General features: G+C 31.1%; 2 protein-coding genes and 1 non-coding gene across 3 annotated transcripts; 2 read left to right on the plus strand and 1 right to left on the minus strand.

The window, feature by feature from the left end:
• Positions 1–5,274: 5,274 nt before the first annotated feature.
• Positions 5,275–5,360, plus strand: LOC121215753 (small nucleolar RNA SNORD25). The gene has a single exon (XR_005911728.1). It is a non-coding gene; the product is annotated as a small nucleolar RNA SNORD25 (small nucleolar RNA).
• A 4,092-nt stretch (positions 5,361–9,452) lies between these two features.
• On the minus strand, positions 9,453–11,706 carry LOC107927046 (uncharacterized). The gene is made up of 2 exons (XM_016858014.2): positions 11,444–11,706; positions 9,453–10,605 (listed from the first exon to the last, which is right to left on the minus strand). Exon 2 carries the CDS (start codon positions 10,482–10,484, stop codon positions 9,792–9,794), a length of 693 nt encoding a protein of 230 aa, XP_016713503.1. The 5' UTR covers positions 10,485–10,605; positions 11,444–11,706; the 3' UTR covers positions 9,453–9,791.
• Positions 11,707–17,052: 5,346 nt separating this feature from the next.
• Positions 17,053–19,704, plus strand: LOC107927017 (probable protein phosphatase 2C 25). Its single transcript, XM_016857981.2, has 4 exons — positions 17,053–17,795; positions 18,316–18,657; positions 18,963–19,142; positions 19,239–19,704. The coding sequence occupies exons 1-4, from the start codon at positions 17,295–17,297 to the stop codon at positions 19,398–19,400; spliced, it is 1,185 nt and encodes a 394-aa protein (XP_016713470.1). The 5' UTR covers positions 17,053–17,294; the 3' UTR covers positions 19,401–19,704.
• The last annotated feature ends 741 nt before the right edge of the window (positions 19,705–20,445 follow it).

Genomic DNA, 20,445 nt, shown 5'->3' on the forward strand with positions numbered 1-20,445 from the left:
AAATTTTTCCAGGCCCGGCCCGGGAAAAAAAGAGTAAGACCGAGCCCGGCTCGATTTTTAATAAACACAAAAAAAATATTTTAAAAATAAAAAAATATTTTTAAAGTATTTTAAAATTAAAAAATAAAAATAAAAAATATATATTTATTATATTCGGGCCGGGCCTGGGCCAAAAAAGTTGAGCCCAAGCCCGGTCTATTTTTTAAACGGGCCTCATTTTTTCCCAAGCCCATATTTCGGGCCTATATTTTTACCCGAACCCTCCCATATTTCGGGCGGGCCGTCGGGCCAGGCCAGGCCGCCCGGCCCATGGACAGGTCTACTGCCACTGATGTGACCTGACAATCATGGGCTTTCATTTTTTTTTCTTTTCTATTCATCCCTTTTTTTTCTCCATATTTTTTATCAGTTTTGTTTTATTCACCCCATTTTTTTCATTCTTTTTCGGTTTGTTTTATTCATCTCTTTTTTTCTCCATATTTTTTATTTGTTTTGATTTATTCATCACATCTTTTTCAGTCTTTTTCAATTTGTTTTATTCTTTCCGATTCTATATTTCTCTTCTCGTTGTTCTTCCCCCCACTATTTTAATGATTCTTTTTTTCTTATCAGACCTTCATGACCAAGTACTTCTTTTTTTCTCAATCTTTTTTTACATACCCACAACTCATTTTTCTTTTTTCCTTTTCCATTTTTTTATCCCCATTTCATTTTTCTCATGGGTTTCATTTTCCCCCTACTTTCGTGCTTGGAGTGACACATCCAGTTATTACAAATAATATTAATCACTTACTAGACGTCAATAATATTCGAAATTTCATTTCTGATGACAACTTTTCTAAAAGAATCATTTTCATCACAGGTATTCCATTTCATTGTTCAATCAACTGAACAACTTTTTTTTATTAATCTTATTTTTAATTATATGAATAATGGATACAAAAATTATTATCCCCACTATCATTTTAACTTATATAATAATAATACTAACAATAATTGCAATAATCACATTAGACAGTTGGTAATGTAGTTCAATAAGTTTTTTCTTCTGTTCCATCAGCTTCTGCTTGAATCAGGTCCATTGGGAATCCGGGCCTTATTTTTTTATTACTTAAAAATAAAGCATATTTTAAAACAAAGCACATTAAACGAGCCTTATTTTTTTGTCCAAGCCCATTTTTCAGGCCTATATTTTTGCCTAAACCCTCCCACATTTCGGGCCGGCCTTCGGGCTGGGCCACCCGAGCAAGTCTAGTTGTGTCCAATGACCTCGTCATGTGTGTGTTGTCCTCGTATGATATTCTTGATTCCTTTAAGTTAAATCCGTTCACTCAATACAATCCTATTTTATCTCATTATCACCATTGTGTTTTCTTAATGATTAATATGATTACTGTCAACTAACGACTATGGTAAATTGAGACACGTTCCATATTTATTAATCCACACAATGCCGATGAGAGGATGTCGTTAACTCTTTAATCGAGCTATGGATTTCATTGTTGCTATTAAAGTTATGTCATACACAAGTCATGTACCCAACATAACGACTATCAGCTCGATCATCTTTAGAGCATAAGCCTACACTTATATCAAAGCACATGAGTTATATACGTATGGTTAGTGACTAACTTAGAATTTAGGTAAGTCATACCATGAATGTTACAAATGAATTAATTTATAAACGGATTCAGAACTAATTCAACTTGAGTCCAGTACAATGTATTATTCTTCCAATTAGTACATTTGTCTCTACCAGTGGAGTCAACTGTTTCCATAGCCAAAACTAGTTATCTCTCTAATTGGAATTGTAGATGACATAATAATCATTCTAGGTATTTGAATAAAATGCTCACTTTGATTCTTTTACGAGATTACTGACTCGTTTAGATTATCTATTTAAGTAAGTTGCCTTTCTCGCAATGTAAATGTTCTTATAATGCCACTTATCATCAGTTTGAACTTAAACAATCAATGAGCCAATATTTGCTTGTCACAATTTTTCTATGTATGCAAAACATAAAAGACAAAACCACAAAAGATATAATAGTGAAATGTGAAATTAAATTTATCTATTTATTCATCGTTCAAATACATAGAAAATAGTTACATGTTAACTATAATATGGGCACATTTCCCAACAGTTTAGTCAAACTCAATATTTGCATACATATACAATTCAACCATCAAAACCTTCATAACCTATAAATGAATCAAATCAACTATATGCCAACACATATATCTAGCATGACAATAAAACATGTCATTTCAACTAGGCATCAACCATTGCCGAATCATGTATTAACTAATTCACATACCATGACCAACATTCAAAATTATCATATACCAAATTCAATACCATTTTCAACTTATCAATACTCTTATACATTAAGGATTACATCAAGACACTTATATACATGCAACAACCCTAGACTCAAAATGATCATATAACTACTAGTTTGGTGATAGTGTGAGCTTCGAGTTGATTCGATTTGATGAGTTCCACAAGGTGATGATCTATAATGAAAAGGGAAAACAAACAAGATAAGCCTATAGATGCTTAGGTTAGTAAGTTCATACGTATTAAACAAAACTTACCTTATTTTTGCCAAAATTTCTAAGTTACTTTAACTTGGCACAACATTTAGCTAGACATGACAAATCACAAACACCAACATTGTAAGCATTTGCTTAAAAATAAATATCAAAAGATACCACAAATTTTTAACATACCAATTCATGTCACATTAGTTAACGATCTCCAATTCATATTTAATCAAGGAATAATATAATCACATACATAACAAAGGCATTACATCAATCAATGTTTCTTGCTCAATTCAGTCAATAGCTTACCATTTGAATTATCAAGTTCAATTCATCCCATTTCAAAATTTCATTTTCATATAAATGGTTTCGCCCAATGAACCATAGTAAACAGACTCAGATACACAAGTATTTATACCACAGCAGTTGCTCGTCCGAGTTGAATATATATATGCATATCAGGTTACCCGTCCGGGATAAACCTTTATAATGGCACATTAGGTTACTCGTCCGAGCTAAACCTATGTCACATATAATTGAGAATTCGCAACAAATGCTGGACCTCGATAACATCTGTAATCAATCTCGTACAAGCGCGCACAATACCCTATTGATATGTCAATTGTATACTAACCTTTACTAAGTTCTTATGAGCATTTTTACACTTACAAACATCACTTTTCGATTTAGTCCAATTCTAGCCTTTTATGTCGATTCACAACCAATTATTGCACAATCAAATATTATACACAAAACAAAAATGTAACAACCTAGCAAATATATATACAAAAAAAATATGTAACAAACTAATTAAGTGAATGCCATATGAACTTACCTGGTCAAAACACCAAACAAGTTGATTTTTTAGGGACTAATCAACAATTTTAGCTTTTTCTCAATTAACTCTATTTTAATCTGGTTATTGATCTAAATAATTATTTTATACAATCCATCAATACTAAACATTTTCATATTATGCCATGGCATGAATGAAATTATGTGCTATTATTTTTTGATACTCCTAAAGTTTTATATTTTATTCAAGTTAGTCTTTGAATTTGAAATAGCCATAACTTTCAAGTTTTAGCCTCGATTTTAAGTCTGACTTCAATTACATTCATTAGGGACCCTCTACTTCTTATTTACATCGAAAATTCACATCAATTTCACATTTTATTCACTTTAGTTCATAAGTACAAAACTAACAAATAACTTTACAATCTAGTCCTTTTCATAATCTAAACTTAAAATCTATCAATTTCACACCAAAATTTTCAAGAAATCAATAATGGAAACATTTGAAAATTTTAAAAAGTTTTAAAAATTGGTACATGGGCTAGCCAAATCAAGTTCTCGTAACTTCAAAAACATAGAAATTTCAAGAAAAGGTCATGAATTTACCTACCAAATCATGGCCAAAAGTTTGAAAGCCTTGGAATAGTTTTTCTCTTTTCTTTTCTTTGAAGATCCAGGTATGGAAGGAAGGAGAAGATGAACATTCTCTCTTTTGAAGATCCAGGTATGGAAGGAAGGAGAAGATGAACATTCTCTCTTTCTTTCCATTCACCTAAGTATATATAGTATAATTAAACTTAATTAGCCTTACTTTATTGGTTTAATTAATCACTAATCACATTTTAGTGTATAATCCATCATCATCCACTATCACATATTCCAAAATGGTTTAATTGTCATTTTATATTTTTGGTTAATTGCTATATAACCCTAAGTCTTTGACCAATTAAAAACCTATAGCAGTTGGGCCTTTACAATTTAATCCCTATACCTAAATTAACTATTAATTTGGAAAAATTACTAGACCAAACATAAATATATTTTTATACCAAATTTGAAAATATTAAATATACGGACTCGATTTACAGAAATGGGTTTCCAAAATTGCCTTTTTTAATACCATTGAAAATCGGGCTGTTACATAATGAAGGTAAAAAAGTGAAAAGATTAAAATATCCTCAAATAATATTACTTATAGTAATTATGGAAGAATATTTCTGTAACTTTCTAATCGAGTTGGTGTATTATTGACTCGTGACACCAATTCAGTTAGGAGATTAAATAACAGTATAGAAGTGAATTAAGTCCATTTGATAATACAACCTTTTGCAATTGATAACCAAACAGACTTAAGCTATTTTAGCCCAAAATATAAGCCCATTTACAAATGCATCAATTTAAAGGACCAAGTTAATGTAACCTAACAGCAAACCCGATAATTCGGAATCTGAGGCTAGTCTAGTAATTGCATAGGAAATTAGGGTAAACTAAACACAAAGTCAAGTATCAGCCGTCCATCAAATGAAAGACTCATCTCAACCGTGAAACCTCTCCAACGCTTCTACTATATAAATTCGCCCCCACCTCCCTCTCCATCATCGTCTTCAAGCCCTAGGGTTTTTTTTGTTGCTTCCATTATTTATCTTTTTGCGATTTCATTTTCATCAACAAATAAATAAATTGTCTCCCTTTCTTTAAAATTTAATTTTTGAGGCTTCACTATCTGGTCTGTGAGGATTCAATTCCGTTCCCACAGGACTCGTTCCCTTGAAGCGAAATTCATTGTGTTGCTTTAAGTTTTCTTATTTCTCCCTCAAAATTTCAGTTTTCTCTATGTTTGTGGGAGTCCATTTGGGCAACTATATTTTCAATCATTATATATATTTGGAATTACGAGTTCTAGGGTTTTGGGAGTGCTTTTATTCTTTTGTGAAGAACAGTGATGAGTTATAACAGACCTGTAATGACTTGCGAATATGATCGCAGATTTTTATGAACATCTAAGGGACTGAGTTCTTTTCTCATAAAAACACTCCTAAATCCCATTTTTTTTTCCTTTTCTTTTAATCATCTTTTTTATGCTTTAATATCTTAAAGTTGTTTTTAACAACGATTGAATCAGTTTCAATCATGATTAGGTGGCTAAATGATTTCTCTATTTATTTTTTTATAATTTTTATTTAATAATATTTTTTTGCCAAATATTTAATACCAATGAAAAATATATTTGCAGCTATTTTATCAAAATAGTTAAAAATATTATATTTATAAAAATAATAGGTTTAAAAACAATCATCAAAATAACAGTAAAATTAAGTTGTTGTTTGTCAATAGTTAGAATTCACTCGTATTTTGTATTTTTAATTGTTTAATAATTGTGTCAGATTTTAAAAAAATTAATTTTTTGGGTTTTAGTCTGTCAATTATTAAAACTCATGTATTTTTTTTAAATTATATAATATTGATATACGAATTTTTTTTTTTGGTGTTAGCCTGTAAATGGCTGACACCCAGTAAAATTTTTAAAAAAATTTTTAAGTGCTGGTTTGTCAATGGCTGGCACCCAGTACAATTAAATTTTTTTTTATGTCAGAATCAGATATCAAAATACGAAAGAAGTAAAAAAAATTTTTGGTGTTGGCCTGTCAATGGTCTGCACCTAGTACAATTAAATTTTTTTTTTCGTCTCAGAATCAGATATTAGAATACCAAAAAAATAAAAAAAATTTTGGATGCTGACTTGTCAATGATTGACACCTAGTATAATTAAATTTTTTTTTTCGTGTCAAAGATTGATAAGATAGAAATAAATGAAATTTGAAAAGTTAGTCAGAACAATTATAGCAATTTACGGCATTCGTGGTAAAAGTGGAAAAAAATACTTTTGACAATTTTTTTTCATTCAATTTAATTTATTTCAATGTTTGAAATTAAGGCATGCCGTAAATTGCTATAATTGTTCTGACTAACTTTTTAAATTTCATTTATTTCTATCCCATCCATCTTTGACACAAAAAAAAAAGAATTTTTTTTTAAATTGTATTGGGTGCTGGCCCGGCACCCAAATTTTTTTTTCATATTCTGATATCTCATTCTGATACGAAATTTTTTTTTAAATTGTACTGGGCGCCGGTCATTGACAGGCCCGCACCCCAAATTTTTTTACTATTTTCTTATACTGATATTTGATTCTGACATGAATTTTTTTTGAAAATTGTACTGGGTGTCGGCCATTGATATGCCAGTATTAAAATTTTTTTTTAATTTTTTCGTATATTAATATCTGATTCTGACACGAAAAAAAATATTTTTTTTTAAAATTGTAGTGGGTGCCGGCCATTGACAGGCCAGAACCCAATTTTTTTTTTCCTTTTTCGTATATCAGTATTATACAATTTAAAAAATATATATATGGGTTCTGGCCATTGACAGGCCAAAACCCAAAAAATTAATTTTTTTAAGTCTGACACAATTATTAGGCAATCATGAGTACAAAATACGAGTGGGTTTCGGCCATTGACAGGCCACAACCTAATTTTACTGTTCCTTTTAAATTATTTTGGTGATTGTTTTTCAACTTGAGTTATTTTTATAAATATAATATTTTTTGGACTATTTTGATAAAATAAACTATATTTACGAATATTAATAAATTCATATATATATATTAGAGGTGTTCATGGGCCGGGCGGCCCGGCTCGGCCCGACGGCCCGCCCGAAATATGGGAGGGTTTGGGTAAAAATATAGGCCCGAAATATGAGCTTGAGCAAAAAAACTAGGCCCGATTAAAAAATGGGCCGGGCCTCGGGCATCACTTTTTTGGCTCGGGCTCGACTGGGCTCGGCCCGGCCCGAATAATAAATATTTTTATTTTTTTAATTTTAAAATACTTTTTTTAATTTTTTAATTTTAAAATATTTTTAAAATACTTTTTTAATTTTTGTTTTAATTTTTAAACTAAATTTTTGGTATTTATTTAAAAAACGGGTTGGGTCGGGCTGGGCCCAGGCAAAATTCTAGGCCCATATTTTGAGCCTGACCCGAACCCGGCCCGGCCCGACCCGACCCATGAGCACCTCTAATATATATATATATTTACCATTACACTAATAATTATTTTTTTAATATAAAATATTTTTGATCAACTATATTTGTTGGTGTAATAGAAGCTAGACGTTTGGTCGTGTGGTAGTAAATGTGTTAATAAGGACCTAATTTATAATTAACCATTAAATGCATTTTAATATCTATTCTAAAACTTATCAACTCAAGTGTCCTACCATTTCCTATTAATAAACTCATCAAGACACCATCTGGATGATCACAATCAAAATTTATCTTGCGCACAGAAAATACCTTCAAACATTAGAACATAATGTATTTTAATATGTCAACCTATAATTCTTAATTCATCACCTAATTTTTCAATTTATTTTGCATCTACATTTTTATGTATAAATCATGCAACGGCAATTCGCATTTTCAGTCTTATATTTTGATATCCACTATCCATCCTTATTTCAATTTTATTTATAATACATGTAAGATAGTTAAATTCATCACAAAAAATGATTCAATTTCACATTCTCAACCCTATATAATATTTCTTAATCTATTCAATTTTGTCCTTATCACCAACAACCCATTCAATTACACTCAATTGCAAATTTAAGAAACTTTTATAATTTATTCAATTTAGTTCCTAAAATCGGGACTAACCTAACTTTCAATTTAAAACTCAAATATTCAACCCAATTTCATCATAGTCCAATTTGGACCTCCTTTTTTTTCACTTCTAACATAAATTTTGAAACTTGTGCACATTAGTCCCTATTGTACAAAACTATTAGTTAACTTCACAATTTAATCTTCTTTTCCCTAGCAAAACCCAAAACTTCAAGACTCCATCAATGTCATCTTTTCAGAACTTTAACAATTTGGAAATAACACACGAATAAGCTAAATTAAGCTCTCGAAATTCTAAAAACATAAAAAATTCAAAAAAAAAAAAAACTAAATTGCACTATTCAATTTTTACTTGAAAGCTTCAAAACCCTTCAATGGCATTAACCCAATTTTCTCTTTTCTTCAATTCGGTTGGAATGTATGGAGAAGATGGGATCTTCTCTTTCATTCCACTACATTTTATCATATACTTTCTTTTATGCTTTATATTATAATTTAATTAATTAAATTAAGGTTCTTATAACATGTATATATAAATTTGCCTACCTAACCGTCCACTTATAATTCCAATGTGGTATAGTTACCACATTGGTCCTTAGTCTAAGTTTCTAATTAAAATTTATAATAATTAAACTTTTACCACTTTTACAATTTAATCTTTGTACCTTAATTAATCACTTGATAAAATTATTTATCCAAAATTCAATTCACCTATAGTATAATTCCATAAATATTTAATAAAAATATTTACGGGTTCGATTTACAAAAATAAGATCCCAAACTCGTATTTTGCGACACCATTGACTTTTGGGTCGTTACAAGTAGTGATAGTGTTTGAGAGTGTCTAACAAATGGTTTAACCATTACTTCATACAAGTCAAAATAGAGATTAATTTATTTATTTATATCATGTTAGTTTTGTGTTTTACTTTATAACATATATTGTATAATTCATCGTAAAAGTTTAATTTTTTTCTAAGAATAATGTTTGCCATGTTTTAATTTTAGTTAAACCATATTTAAGGTTACTCAACTATTAGTAAGTTAAAATTTTAGTCACTTAACTTAAAAAAAAGTTACAAACAATTATTGAATTATTCAAAATTTTTTATTTAAGTCACTAGTTTTGCCTTTTGGTTCATGTAATACTCCCTACCTGACCCGATCATTGGGTTAAGGTATCGGGATGTTACATTCATTGTCGAAGCAATTATGATCACTCCAAATCAATTAATTTTTTTCAAGTTGTTAAGCTTAAAATAGAATTAAAATAACTAAATTATAAAATCCAAAATATTGCTTGTCACGACTTCATTGAATTCCACGTTGCGATGTCACTCTTTAACTTGAGCTCGTTGTGACTTCATAAAACCCGACGCGACCTCAATCTTGCCACCTTAAATCTTAAGAAAAATTTTCTTCCTAACAAAAATGACAACTTTCATACGGTATATACCAACCAAATTCAGCCATTATAATATTTAAACATGGACGAGCATAAAGTATGTTAACATTATACTTAAACCCGGCCTAAATCCGACCTGACTCGACCTATAAACACCTCTAATCTGTACCCGCCTTTTCTCGTTGTGGCTGACGTATCTCTTCAAGAAGCCCCATCATTCTCATCTTTTGCAAAGTACAAAGGTTGTTGCATGGATCAAATCTTTAGTATATGATTTTCTTTGTAAGGGACAAAACCCTTTTCATTCACAAAAGCAAAACTATAAAAATTCAACACCAAAAGAGGGAAATATATATATTAAGCAGAAGCCTTATTTTTCAATAGAATCCTGGTGATTCTGTTTCCTATAAAAGTAAGACAAGAAGAGTGAAGAAGGCTGGACATTCTAAACAACCTAACAATCTCCTTTACTTCCTCCTCACTACGCTCCTCCACAACCACCACTAACACACCACCTTTTCTCACAGTCCTCTCCATCTCCCTTGCATACTGCAAAGGATACAAGGCGTCTTCCAAATGAGCAGTAAATGCGACATCAAAAGCCTTATCAAAGAAAGGAAGATTATGGGGGTCGGCCCTGCTAACAAAAGGCAATGACTCTATCAGCTCAACACCTGTAACATCCTCAACTCCCAGTTTTGTTAGAGCCATGACCTCATGCCCAGCTCCAGCTGAGACACACAGCACTTTGGAGTGGTTTTTTAGGACACCCATTTGGTAAAGTTGGGTGAAGAAGTGAGTGTAGGAAGAGACCCTGGTGATCCAAAATTTGGAGGACCAAAGGCGAGTGTTTTTCTTGTGAAGAGGGAGGTAGTCACGAGAATAAAAGTCACAACTGGATTTTGGGAATCTAAAGTGAGGCTTTCTGGGAGCATTTCTTGGGATGCATGTTTCTGGGGTTTGGAGGAGGAGGTAAAGCAGAATCAATGTGGCTATGCTCACTGATATCAATGCTACTCTGTTTAGGACTCTCTCTACGTGCCTTTCCATTTTGGTTTTCTTATGTCAACTGATATTCTTTTTACCTTGGATTTCATGCACTCTCGTTCTCCATCAATCATGTGAACTGAAGCTCCTCACAATTCTGAGATGGTAAAGCTGTATGTTTTCACTGAAACAATTCCGCAACCACTATCACCGTCATGCATTGTAATAACACAACATAACTCATTACTGCTAATAAATATGATAAAATTGGAACTATACAAGATATATTTGGCAGCAATGAATTCTGTAACTCAAACATATTCAAGATCTAAACACACATCTGCCCTTGGATTAAGTTGACCTCATTTCTTTGGCCAAAGGCTATATCTGACTTTGGCAAGATCATATATATGTTTTGAGTTACAGAATTGATCAATCAATGAATAAAAATAGCAGGATCAGGATGTCTGTCAAGACAAAATAGGTAATGCCACAATCTAAACCTGATAGAAAAAACTATGATCTACTAACACAACTTAAAGGAATTTGATTTAAGCAACTTGATAACCATTTCATGGAAGATAAGAAGTCCTTCAAGGGAAGGCAAAGCCCTTATTAGTTTTATTATCAAAGGACAGTGAAGTGAACGTCATGATTTTTATAAAAGCCAACCCACTTCTTTATATGATGAAAGGACACACCAATACTAACGACAATAGAAGCAGTGGTGCCAGTGATGGAAGAGGGAGCCATGGATGACCCAACAGTGATGAATGAGAAGTTTTTGACTGTTAATGGAAACTAACAAGTGTTCATATGAAATGCGGGAAATGGGGTTTTTCTTTTGTGGTAGCATTAACTACGTAAAAGCAAAAGATAAGAGAGAATCACGCAAAATGCCCTCACATCTCATACCTACGATTGCTCATTCCCAGTTTTCAAACATCAAAACTTGAAATGTAAAATAGCCTGGATCTTCTATAAAGCAATCAATCAGAGAACGATTGAAAAGAAACATTTACCTTGAAACATGCAGCCCCTCTTCGGTTTCGTATCTTTGGAGAACCCAGTATCGGATCTGAGGTAGAGAGGGCCTAAAACAAACAAGATGTTACAAGTTCAGATGCTCCAAATCTAATCATAATTGCCCTGCCTTCAGAACTATCTATCTCTTCTATATTTAAAACTTTAATTCACCCATTAATCCCATTTTAATTAAGTTGTAAAAATACCATAAATTCATTTTTTATAAAGAAATAAATATTATTTTATCTTTTTATATGAAGTCTACAACATTTATTCATCAAAGGATTTGAACTAAAAATATCATGTTTTCATTGTCTTTAACATTTATAGAATTTTTTTATTTAAATTTTTTTAAAATTTTAAAAATTTAAATTAATAAAGATAAAATTGTACTTTGGCCCTCTAAAAATGATAAATTTTGATTTAATCTTTTAAAAATTATAAAGATGTAAGCTATTAAAATGTTGAAATTGTATTTTTACTATCGTAAAAATCACAACTTAATTTCGGCCCCCTAAAAAGAATTTCTGGTTTCGCCCTTGACTTTATTATTTCAATAAAAAATACATTTAGTTAGATGAATATACCTGATAGATCCCTTTATTATAGGGATTGAATCAATTTAGTCCTTGCATATTAAGAAAATCAAATAAAACCAAATTTGAGAGATAACATTTACTATTTAAAAAAAATGTTATTTATTTTTTTAGCAGAGTTATATTTTGAAAGTTTGTTATGATTCTGTAGATGAATTATGTTGTTTGAAATTGAACTATAAATTGAAAAAAAAATTTATGTCATTTTTTAAACAACAAATATTAACTCTGTTTCAATTTAGTCTTATTTGATTTTTTAATAATACAAAAGTTAAATTAATTCATTTAATAATTGAGGGACTAATTTAATCTAGACCTGTAATAAAGTAACTTTGTAAGTACATTCAGATATTTGATAATTTAAAAATAAAAAGTAAATTAAGTGAAATTTGAATAAAAATAATTTCAAACATATTCAATAATTTAAGAAAATTTGAATAACTTTATATTCTTTAACCTATAAATAGTGAACTTGCGAATAATTTGTGAACACATTTATTTTATTATTATATTATATTGTTTTTACTTTTTCAATCATAATATTTTTGAATGGTTACAAAATTTAAAATAAATTTTTAATAAATAAAATATATTTTAATTAATATATACAACCAAATCCGTACATTATACAAAATCTAGTTTGCTAATAAAACTATAAAAAGACAATTACACATAAAGCCAAAAAAATAGACCATTAACGTTTACATCTTTAGGAAACTCGACCCTTCTTCTTTTTTTTTTTGAGAGCAATCGAGTTAATTTTCTTGGTTTTTAACAACAAAAAAAAAGTAATGATGTTGACATTGCATGACTATGTGGCAAATTTTAATCAACGTGGCTAAAACGACGTTGTTTTGAAGTTGTGTTATACTACAACCCGACTAGGACACGTGACAACATGAGAAAAAACTAGAGGGATACCCATGAACGACCCTCCACCTTTATTGTTTGGATGGCCACTCAGTAACCGACTACCCGCATAACTCATATCACTCATGGGAAACAAAACATATTTATAATTTCGATCAACAACCTATTTATAGGCTTCTCCATCGTGATCAACAACCAATGTTTTGATAGGCTTGGAACACTTTTTTAAAGGTTGATTTTATCCCATTAATAATTTTGAATATTTATCTTATAAAAGCTTTCATAAACTAGTCTTCCAACAGCTCCAAAACTCTCTCACATAACATTTTAATCATCAAGAGATAATAAGACTTTCATGCTTATCCAACCACCTCAAAGTATTCAATTAGGAGACTTAGTATCCAAATAAGCCCATGCTTCTAATTTGTCAAATATGTCGCGCTCAGGTGAACCAAACTCAGAGCAAATGAAACCTATTCAAAGCCCAATTCGATGGCCCAAGTAGAGAAACTGTTTTATTATAATAGGACATGGAACGAGCAGCAGCAATTTGACCAATAATTTTGTTTTCAATCCTTCATGAAGATTATGACGGAGGAAAATTATAGCTGGGGCTTTATCCTATTTAGATTCCTTAGTACCTTGTATAAGTGTATTCCCAAGACATTTAGCGTCTAAGTGAATTTCAACATCTAACACCTATAACAAATAATTTTTGCCAGATATATTAAGGATCGCAAATTTAAGTTTTGCAAGGTTTGACACAGTGATATTTAATATAAAACAGTGATGACCAATAGGTTACTTAATAAGAAATATTATATTTAATTTTATTATTAATTATTATATATAACTTTTTAAAAATATTCTATTATGTTTTTATTCAACATTTATTAATTTGTGTAAAGTATAATTAATGTTTAAGATAAATATTGATGGTTAAAACATGGTTGTATATGTAAGAGGTTTTGGGTTTAAACATTGTTGGAAGCATTTATTTTGTAATGGTAGATTTGGATAAGATATTTGCAGATTTGTAGGGATGCATATTCAAATAATGGATATCCGAGGGGTCTATATGTAGCCCCGCTCTTTCGCAAGGATTAGTAATTTTAATATTTCAATTTGCAAAATTCAAGTCGGATATTCATTGATATCCAAATTTGCAATCTAAATTGCCATCCCTAAAGATCTATTAGTTTGTTTGGCCATCCAATCAAAGGCATGAATTACTACTCTAACAATAAAGGAGAGTGCTCTAATGTTGTCTTCAATCTCCTCATGTTATCCATTTTTTAGGAGCAAAGGGTTACGAAGCCCTATCGATATGAGAAGAGCACTCACCAACATCTTTCATTCAACTTCAAATTTAATTACAGTCTAATGTAACTATTGAACACCAAAAGATTTTAAACAAATTTAGAAAAGAAAGAAAAGAAGAAGATTTTATTTTTAACCCCTCAAACATTTAAAGTTATATCTTGACTCCCCTAATCTGAATTCATGACCTTGTCCTTGGACTCGGTTCATCCCTAAAGCAATTGGAAGTACAAGAGAAACTGCCATGGCCCCTAACTAGAACCAAGGAACTGGCCCCACGAAGAAAGGAGCCCTTAGAAATGATGTTGAACTAGTCCAAAGGATACTCATTTTTAGTAAATATTAATTGGTGTTATTAATTGCGCCACAACCAACATTAATGTGAATGCGCGTATAAGCAACGGTAAACTTCGAGGAAACTGCAGCCATCACCTAGCGTCGTATCATTGAAATTGGACCCACCTGCTCCTTCGCTCCTAATCTTTTATTTTATTTTTATTTCTTTTCATGGTGTGGAAAATCAGATTAATTTGAAAAATTAGTATTCGAAAATAGTAAAATGTACATAATATATATATTAATTTTAAAAAAAAGTTACAAAATGTGGCTCAAAGTTGCCAACCAACTGAACTCGATTTTACACACTTTTAAAAAACCGACCTATTTGACCAATTATTTCTTTTTGGTATATATGGCTAACTGTTTAGCAGGGAGGGTTTAATTATGATCTTAATTATCTATTTTAGTTTTTCTTTTCCGTAATAAATAATAAAATTTTCAAAGTTATCAAGGCTAAATATCCGTGTGATTCCTCCAATTCTCAACCCTTCTTTTATTTCACTTTGACTCACTAATTAAAATAAATATTAAAACATGTACATATGTGATTACAAGTAATAACACTCAAATTTAATTATAAGTGATTCCCTAAACACACCTTAAGCTAGGGTTACTTAGACCCTCGACCTCACTTCTTGCTGGTATTTTCTTTGATTTTTTATTTTTAAGGTTTTGATATTTTTATATTTAAAAGGATAAAAGCTTTATTTTAGCGACTGATATGAATATAACTAGTACGAGTCTCACGATTTGTATTGGGTTTATTATTTGTTTATATCAAATTATGAAGTATAAATTTGAATGCCAAAATATACTCTGCCTACTTTTATTTTTAGAAATTTAGACCCCCTATTTTTTGAATTTAAAATTTAAACCCAATAATTACTACTATTAAAATTATTCTATTAAATTCATATGTTTGGCAATTTGAAATTAAAAAAAAAATAAATCAATTGGTAGTCATGTAACCTAAAAAAAATTGAAAATGTTTATATAGATTTTTTTCTTAAAAACATTCATTCGAACTCATCATGATAAATAAATTTTTTTGTTGGAACAGTATTCTTAAGAAAAATTGAAGTCAGCATTTTGATCAAAATAGTTAATAATATTAAATATTTAGACTAATTAATGACATTATAAAAGTAGAAAGATCAAATTATGTAAAAAAATAAGATATATAGATTAAATCATAAATTTCAACATAGTGTAAGGGCTGAAACTGAAGTTTGATAATTTTCTTATAATAAAAAAACCTAAAAGAAATAAAAAAAAGTAACATATTGGCCTCTAAAACCCTTAAGGAATTCAAATTATGTATAACTATGTAATGTTTTAATCGAAAAATTAATGATATTAATGATTTAGACTAATTAATAACATTATAAACTACATGGACCCAATTATGTTACAAATTAAAGTGTAGTGGTTAAATCTCAAATTTAACCATAATAGACAGACCAAAAATGAAATTTAACCGTTTTTAAAAAATTGCAAAAAGAAAAAGATAAGCACCAATCTAAACCTACAAAAAACCATTATATACAAACTGCATATTGTTTTAGCTGAGAAGTTAACGATATTAACTATTGAACTAATTAATAATATTAAGAAAACATAGGGACTGCCACATGGTATCGCTAGATTGACTAGTAGTGTCACGTCAACAAAAACTAAAGATGTTGGTGTGGAGGTACCAACTTGATTGAGGAAATACAAATAAGGACTAACTAGATCCAAAAAACTTTTAGGGATCACCTAGGTACAAATGAACAAATTAGGGGGCAAATTATATATTATCCCAAAAAAATCAGTTTTGAATGAGTAAATGAAGCTAGAATGAGTTGTTTTTTTTTTAATTTTTATATTTAAACATAAATAATTAAAATTAAATAACAAAAATCTACTTTTAGTCGGCCATTATTATTGAGTGAGGAGTCAAACTCAAAGTGTGAAACATACCCTCCTTAAACACTGTTTTGTACTCTTAATCCTATTACGTGTTTGACCTTTTATTACTTTCATGGGGACCGCTACTGCTTATAAATTCACAATTCCTCTTTTGCCCTTCCTTAAGTATTTTTAATATTGGTTAAAATGTGCTCCATGTCCCTATACTCTTTATAAATTTAGAATTTATCCCATTTACTTTTATTTTTATGAATTCAGTCTTTATATTTTTCAGATTTAAAAATTTAGGTATATCTTATAATTTTTCTATCAAATTCGCTAATGTGACATTTTGAAATTAGAAAAATACTCACATGATAAACTTGAATATAATAGGAAAATTTTAAAGTAGAGGGATTAAATTATAAATATATAAAGAATATATTTGTCACAAAATACTTTTTAATTAACAAATTCAACAACTATTATTTGATCAAGTTTGAAATTTTAAAAATAAAATTAAAATTAAAGATGAAAAATAACCAAATTAAAGGATAGGGATTAAATAGGCAAGCAGCATGATATGAGGGGCAATTCAGACTTCTCATAATAAAAGAAAACAAGTGCTCCAAACTTAATTTCAAGAGTCAAAAACTCTAAACCATAACCATTCCGCCATAACACGCAAACCAAAGACCTTCGTTGAACTTCCCTTTATATATATATATACACACATACCTGTCTCAATAATATACCCCAAAAGAAGAGACAAACCCCAAATTCGAACGTTGTAAAAGAAACAAAGGAGAAGCCAAAAAAGAGGAGAAAAAAAATGTCGTGTTCCGTTGCCGTATCTAACTCTCCGGCGTTTTCTCCGTCACCGTCTCTTTTCCTTAACAAAACGCCGATCATCTCTCCTTCGACGGAAGCTCTGAATTTAACGTTGACCCACCTCAAGACTTCTTCTTCTCCAGCTTCTCCGTCTCCCTCTCCTTCTTCGCCTTTCAGGCTCCGGCTTCCAAAGCCGCCGTCTGTCTCTTTGCTCTCGTCTTCTTCTGCTTCGAATTCATCGCCTTCCTCCGGTTCGGGTTCGGCTCCAGGACTTGGATCGGGACCGGTATCAACGGTTTTAAAGAGGAAGAGACCGGCGAGGCTGGAAATACCGGTTGCGACGGAGGCCATGAGTTTGGGGATTCCGGCGACGCCGTGCGAAGTCGGGAAAGAGTTGGAGAGAGAGGGAGATGGGTATTCAGTATACTGTAAAAGAGGGAGGAGAGAGGCCATGGAAGATAGGTTCTCAGCTTCAGTTGAACTTCAAGGAGATACAAAGCAGGTATTTTTTATGGGTCAAATTTATATTTTGGTCCCTATACTATATTCAAAATTGGAAGTTAGTCCGTATAAATTTGATATTTTTAAATTAATCCAAATAGTTGTTTGCTCTAATAAAGCAAAAGGTCTTATTCTGAATTTCATGCTCCTATTTTACGAAAATTGAGGAATTAATTCTTTTATTTTGACGTCAGAAGCTTTATAAAACTAAGGAATGAGTCAAATCGTTAAATCATTGACTTAAAATCAACAATTAAATAATTTATACACAAAAGTTATTTATATGAATCAAATTAGCAAAAATTAAGGATTCAACTTAACACGTATTTACCAACAATTAGATTAACTTAATAGTTTTCCAAAACTATAATTAACTTAGTTTTTGTAAAATACGTAGATTAAATTTTGACAAATTAATATGTACCAAAATGAAATTATTTTAACAACATATGCAGTAGCATTTCTATTGAAAAAGTTACACTATTTCAGACTAAATTTGGTTTTAAAATGATAAATTGCAGGCAATTTTTGGCATTTTTGATGGACATGGAGGTGCTAAAGCTGCAGAGTTTGCAGCCCAGAAATTGGAGAAGAACATTTTAGACCAAGTTATTACAAGAAGAGACAATACTGCTGTAATGGATGCTGTTAAACAAGGTTATTTGAAAACTGATGCTGAGTTTTTTAAGGAAGACAATGCTGGTGGGACATGCTGCCTGACGGCTTTGATCCAAAACGGAGACCTTGTCGTATCGAATGCCGGCGATTGTCGTGCTGTTTTGAGCAGAAGTGGTACGGCAGAACCTCTCACCTCTGATCACCGGCCTTCGAGGGAGGATGAAAGGAGCAGAATTCAAAACCTGGTCAGCAAATTTCGGATAAATCGAATTAAATCAAATTTAAATATAAGGACTAATTTATAAATTAGTGTAACATAGGGACCAGAACCAGAATTTGACCATTTAAGAATGAATTTGACAAGAATTGTAAGAAAACTCCATCCGAACTTAACCTATAAGAAGTGGCCCGAAATTAAAATGACGCATAAGAGTGACCAAACTTAAAATGGGTCCAATTGAATTGAAATAACTTAAAATTTTCAAAATTTAAATTGATTCGATCTAAATTAACTCGATCGGTCCAATTGATAGATCTTTATGTTCTTCAGGGTGGCTATGTGGATTTATGTCGTGGTGTTTGGAGAATTGAAGGTAGTCTGGCTGTCTCTAGAGGGATCGGAGATCGTCACCTTAAACAGTGGGTGATCGCCGAGCCGGAGACGAAGATCGTTAGTATCAAACCCGATTGCGAGTTCTTAATATTAGCCTCCGATGGCTTATGGGACAAGGTAGGGTCTTCACACCTTTACAATCTTTACAATGGATATATATATTTTTCATATGAATCTAACTGTATTCTTTCATCCTTCATTTCCTTTTCCCAGGTTAGTAATCAAGAAGCTGTTGACATTGTTCGCCCTTCATTCATAGGCACCGATAAACCGAATCTGTTGTTTGCTTGTAAGAAACTCGTCAATCTTTCGGTCTCGCGAGGCTCGTTCGATGATATTAGTGTGATGCTGGTTCAGCTGGGGTACTATATTTGATTCTCTTAACGATTTAACTCGTACGATCATTACAATTTTAGAGGAGGAAGATTGAGTGACACAGAATTTCAACCTTGATTTTTATGCCAACATACAACAACTTCGACACTTCAATTGTGGCTATGCCGGCGGGGTTGGCAATATTTTAATACAATAATTTATTTATTTAGACGCCATAGCTGAGGAAGTAGATGTGGAGATGGGTTTATTCTTTTATTCATCATTCTTTGTGGGGATTTTATAATTCCCAAGAGTTTTTAGTTGTAAACTTGCTTATATTATTGACATTCATTCTTTTTTGAAATATGTTAGAGTTGTGTGACCCAAATTCTAAGAGATTGCTTGGAAGTCAAGTTAAACAAAAATATATTTTCTTTCTAGAAGATTTAGTATTTATTAGTATAATATATTTAGCATTTATTAGTATAGTTTATTTGACTTACTAATTTAGCCTATAAATAGGCTCTTTTACAATCTTAGAAAAATAACTCATTAAATTAGAACTCATAACACATTTAGAGAATTTTGTGTTTACGTTTTGAGGGTTCTTTATTTTTCGAGTTTTCTGGGTTTAGTTTTTATCTCCATCTTTTGTATTCTTCGTTCTTTTGCCATTATAGTAAAATTATCTTTGCCCTTGATTTTTTATCTTTTTTGGAGGGGCTTTTTCACGTTAAATTTGTGTGTTCATCTTCTCAATTTCTTCTGCTATTTTTACTTGTTTGTTGCTTAATCGGGACGATCCTAACAAGTGATATCAGAGCTAGTTCAATTTTCATAGATCAGCCTGTTCAGAAATGGTAGCAACAAGGTTTGAAATTGAGAAGTTCAATGGTGAGACAAATTTCAATTTGTGGCAAGTTCGGATGATGGCAATTCTAGTTCAAAACGGCTTGAAAAAGGTTGTTACAGGGAAAAAGCCAGAGAATCTAAATCAAATAGAATGAGAAGAGCTTGATGAAAAGGCCTTGTCTGCAATCCAGTTGCGCCTCGCGAATACAGTATTGCAGGAGGTATTGATGGAGAAGACCTCATTCGCCTTGTG

This window comes from Gossypium hirsutum, chromosome D03, assembly GCF_007990345.1.
Source record: "Gossypium hirsutum isolate 1008001.06 chromosome D03, Gossypium_hirsutum_v2.1, whole genome shotgun sequence".
Lineage (NCBI taxonomy): Eukaryota > Viridiplantae > Streptophyta > Magnoliopsida > Malvales > Malvaceae > Gossypium > Gossypium hirsutum.

What these genes read in the sequence shown, in the direction of transcription:
- LOC107927046 (XM_016858014.2), bottom strand. Translation starts at nt 10,484, where the DNA reads ATGGAAAGGCACGTAGAGAGAGTCCTAAACAGAGTAGCATTGATATCA.
- LOC107927017 (XM_016857981.2), top strand. Translation starts at nt 17,295, where the DNA reads ATGTCGTGTTCCGTTGCCGTATCTAACTCTCCGGCGTTTTCTCCGTCA. An exon ending in TTCAAGGAGATACAAAGCAG is followed by an intron (nt 17,796 to 18,315) that starts GTATTTTTTATG and finishes GATAAATTGCAG; the next exon opens with GCAATTTTTGGCATTTTTGA. An exon ending in GGAGCAGAATTCAAAACCTG is followed by an intron (nt 18,658 to 18,962) that starts GTCAGCAAATTT and finishes TATGTTCTTCAG; the next exon opens with GGTGGCTATGTGGATTTATG.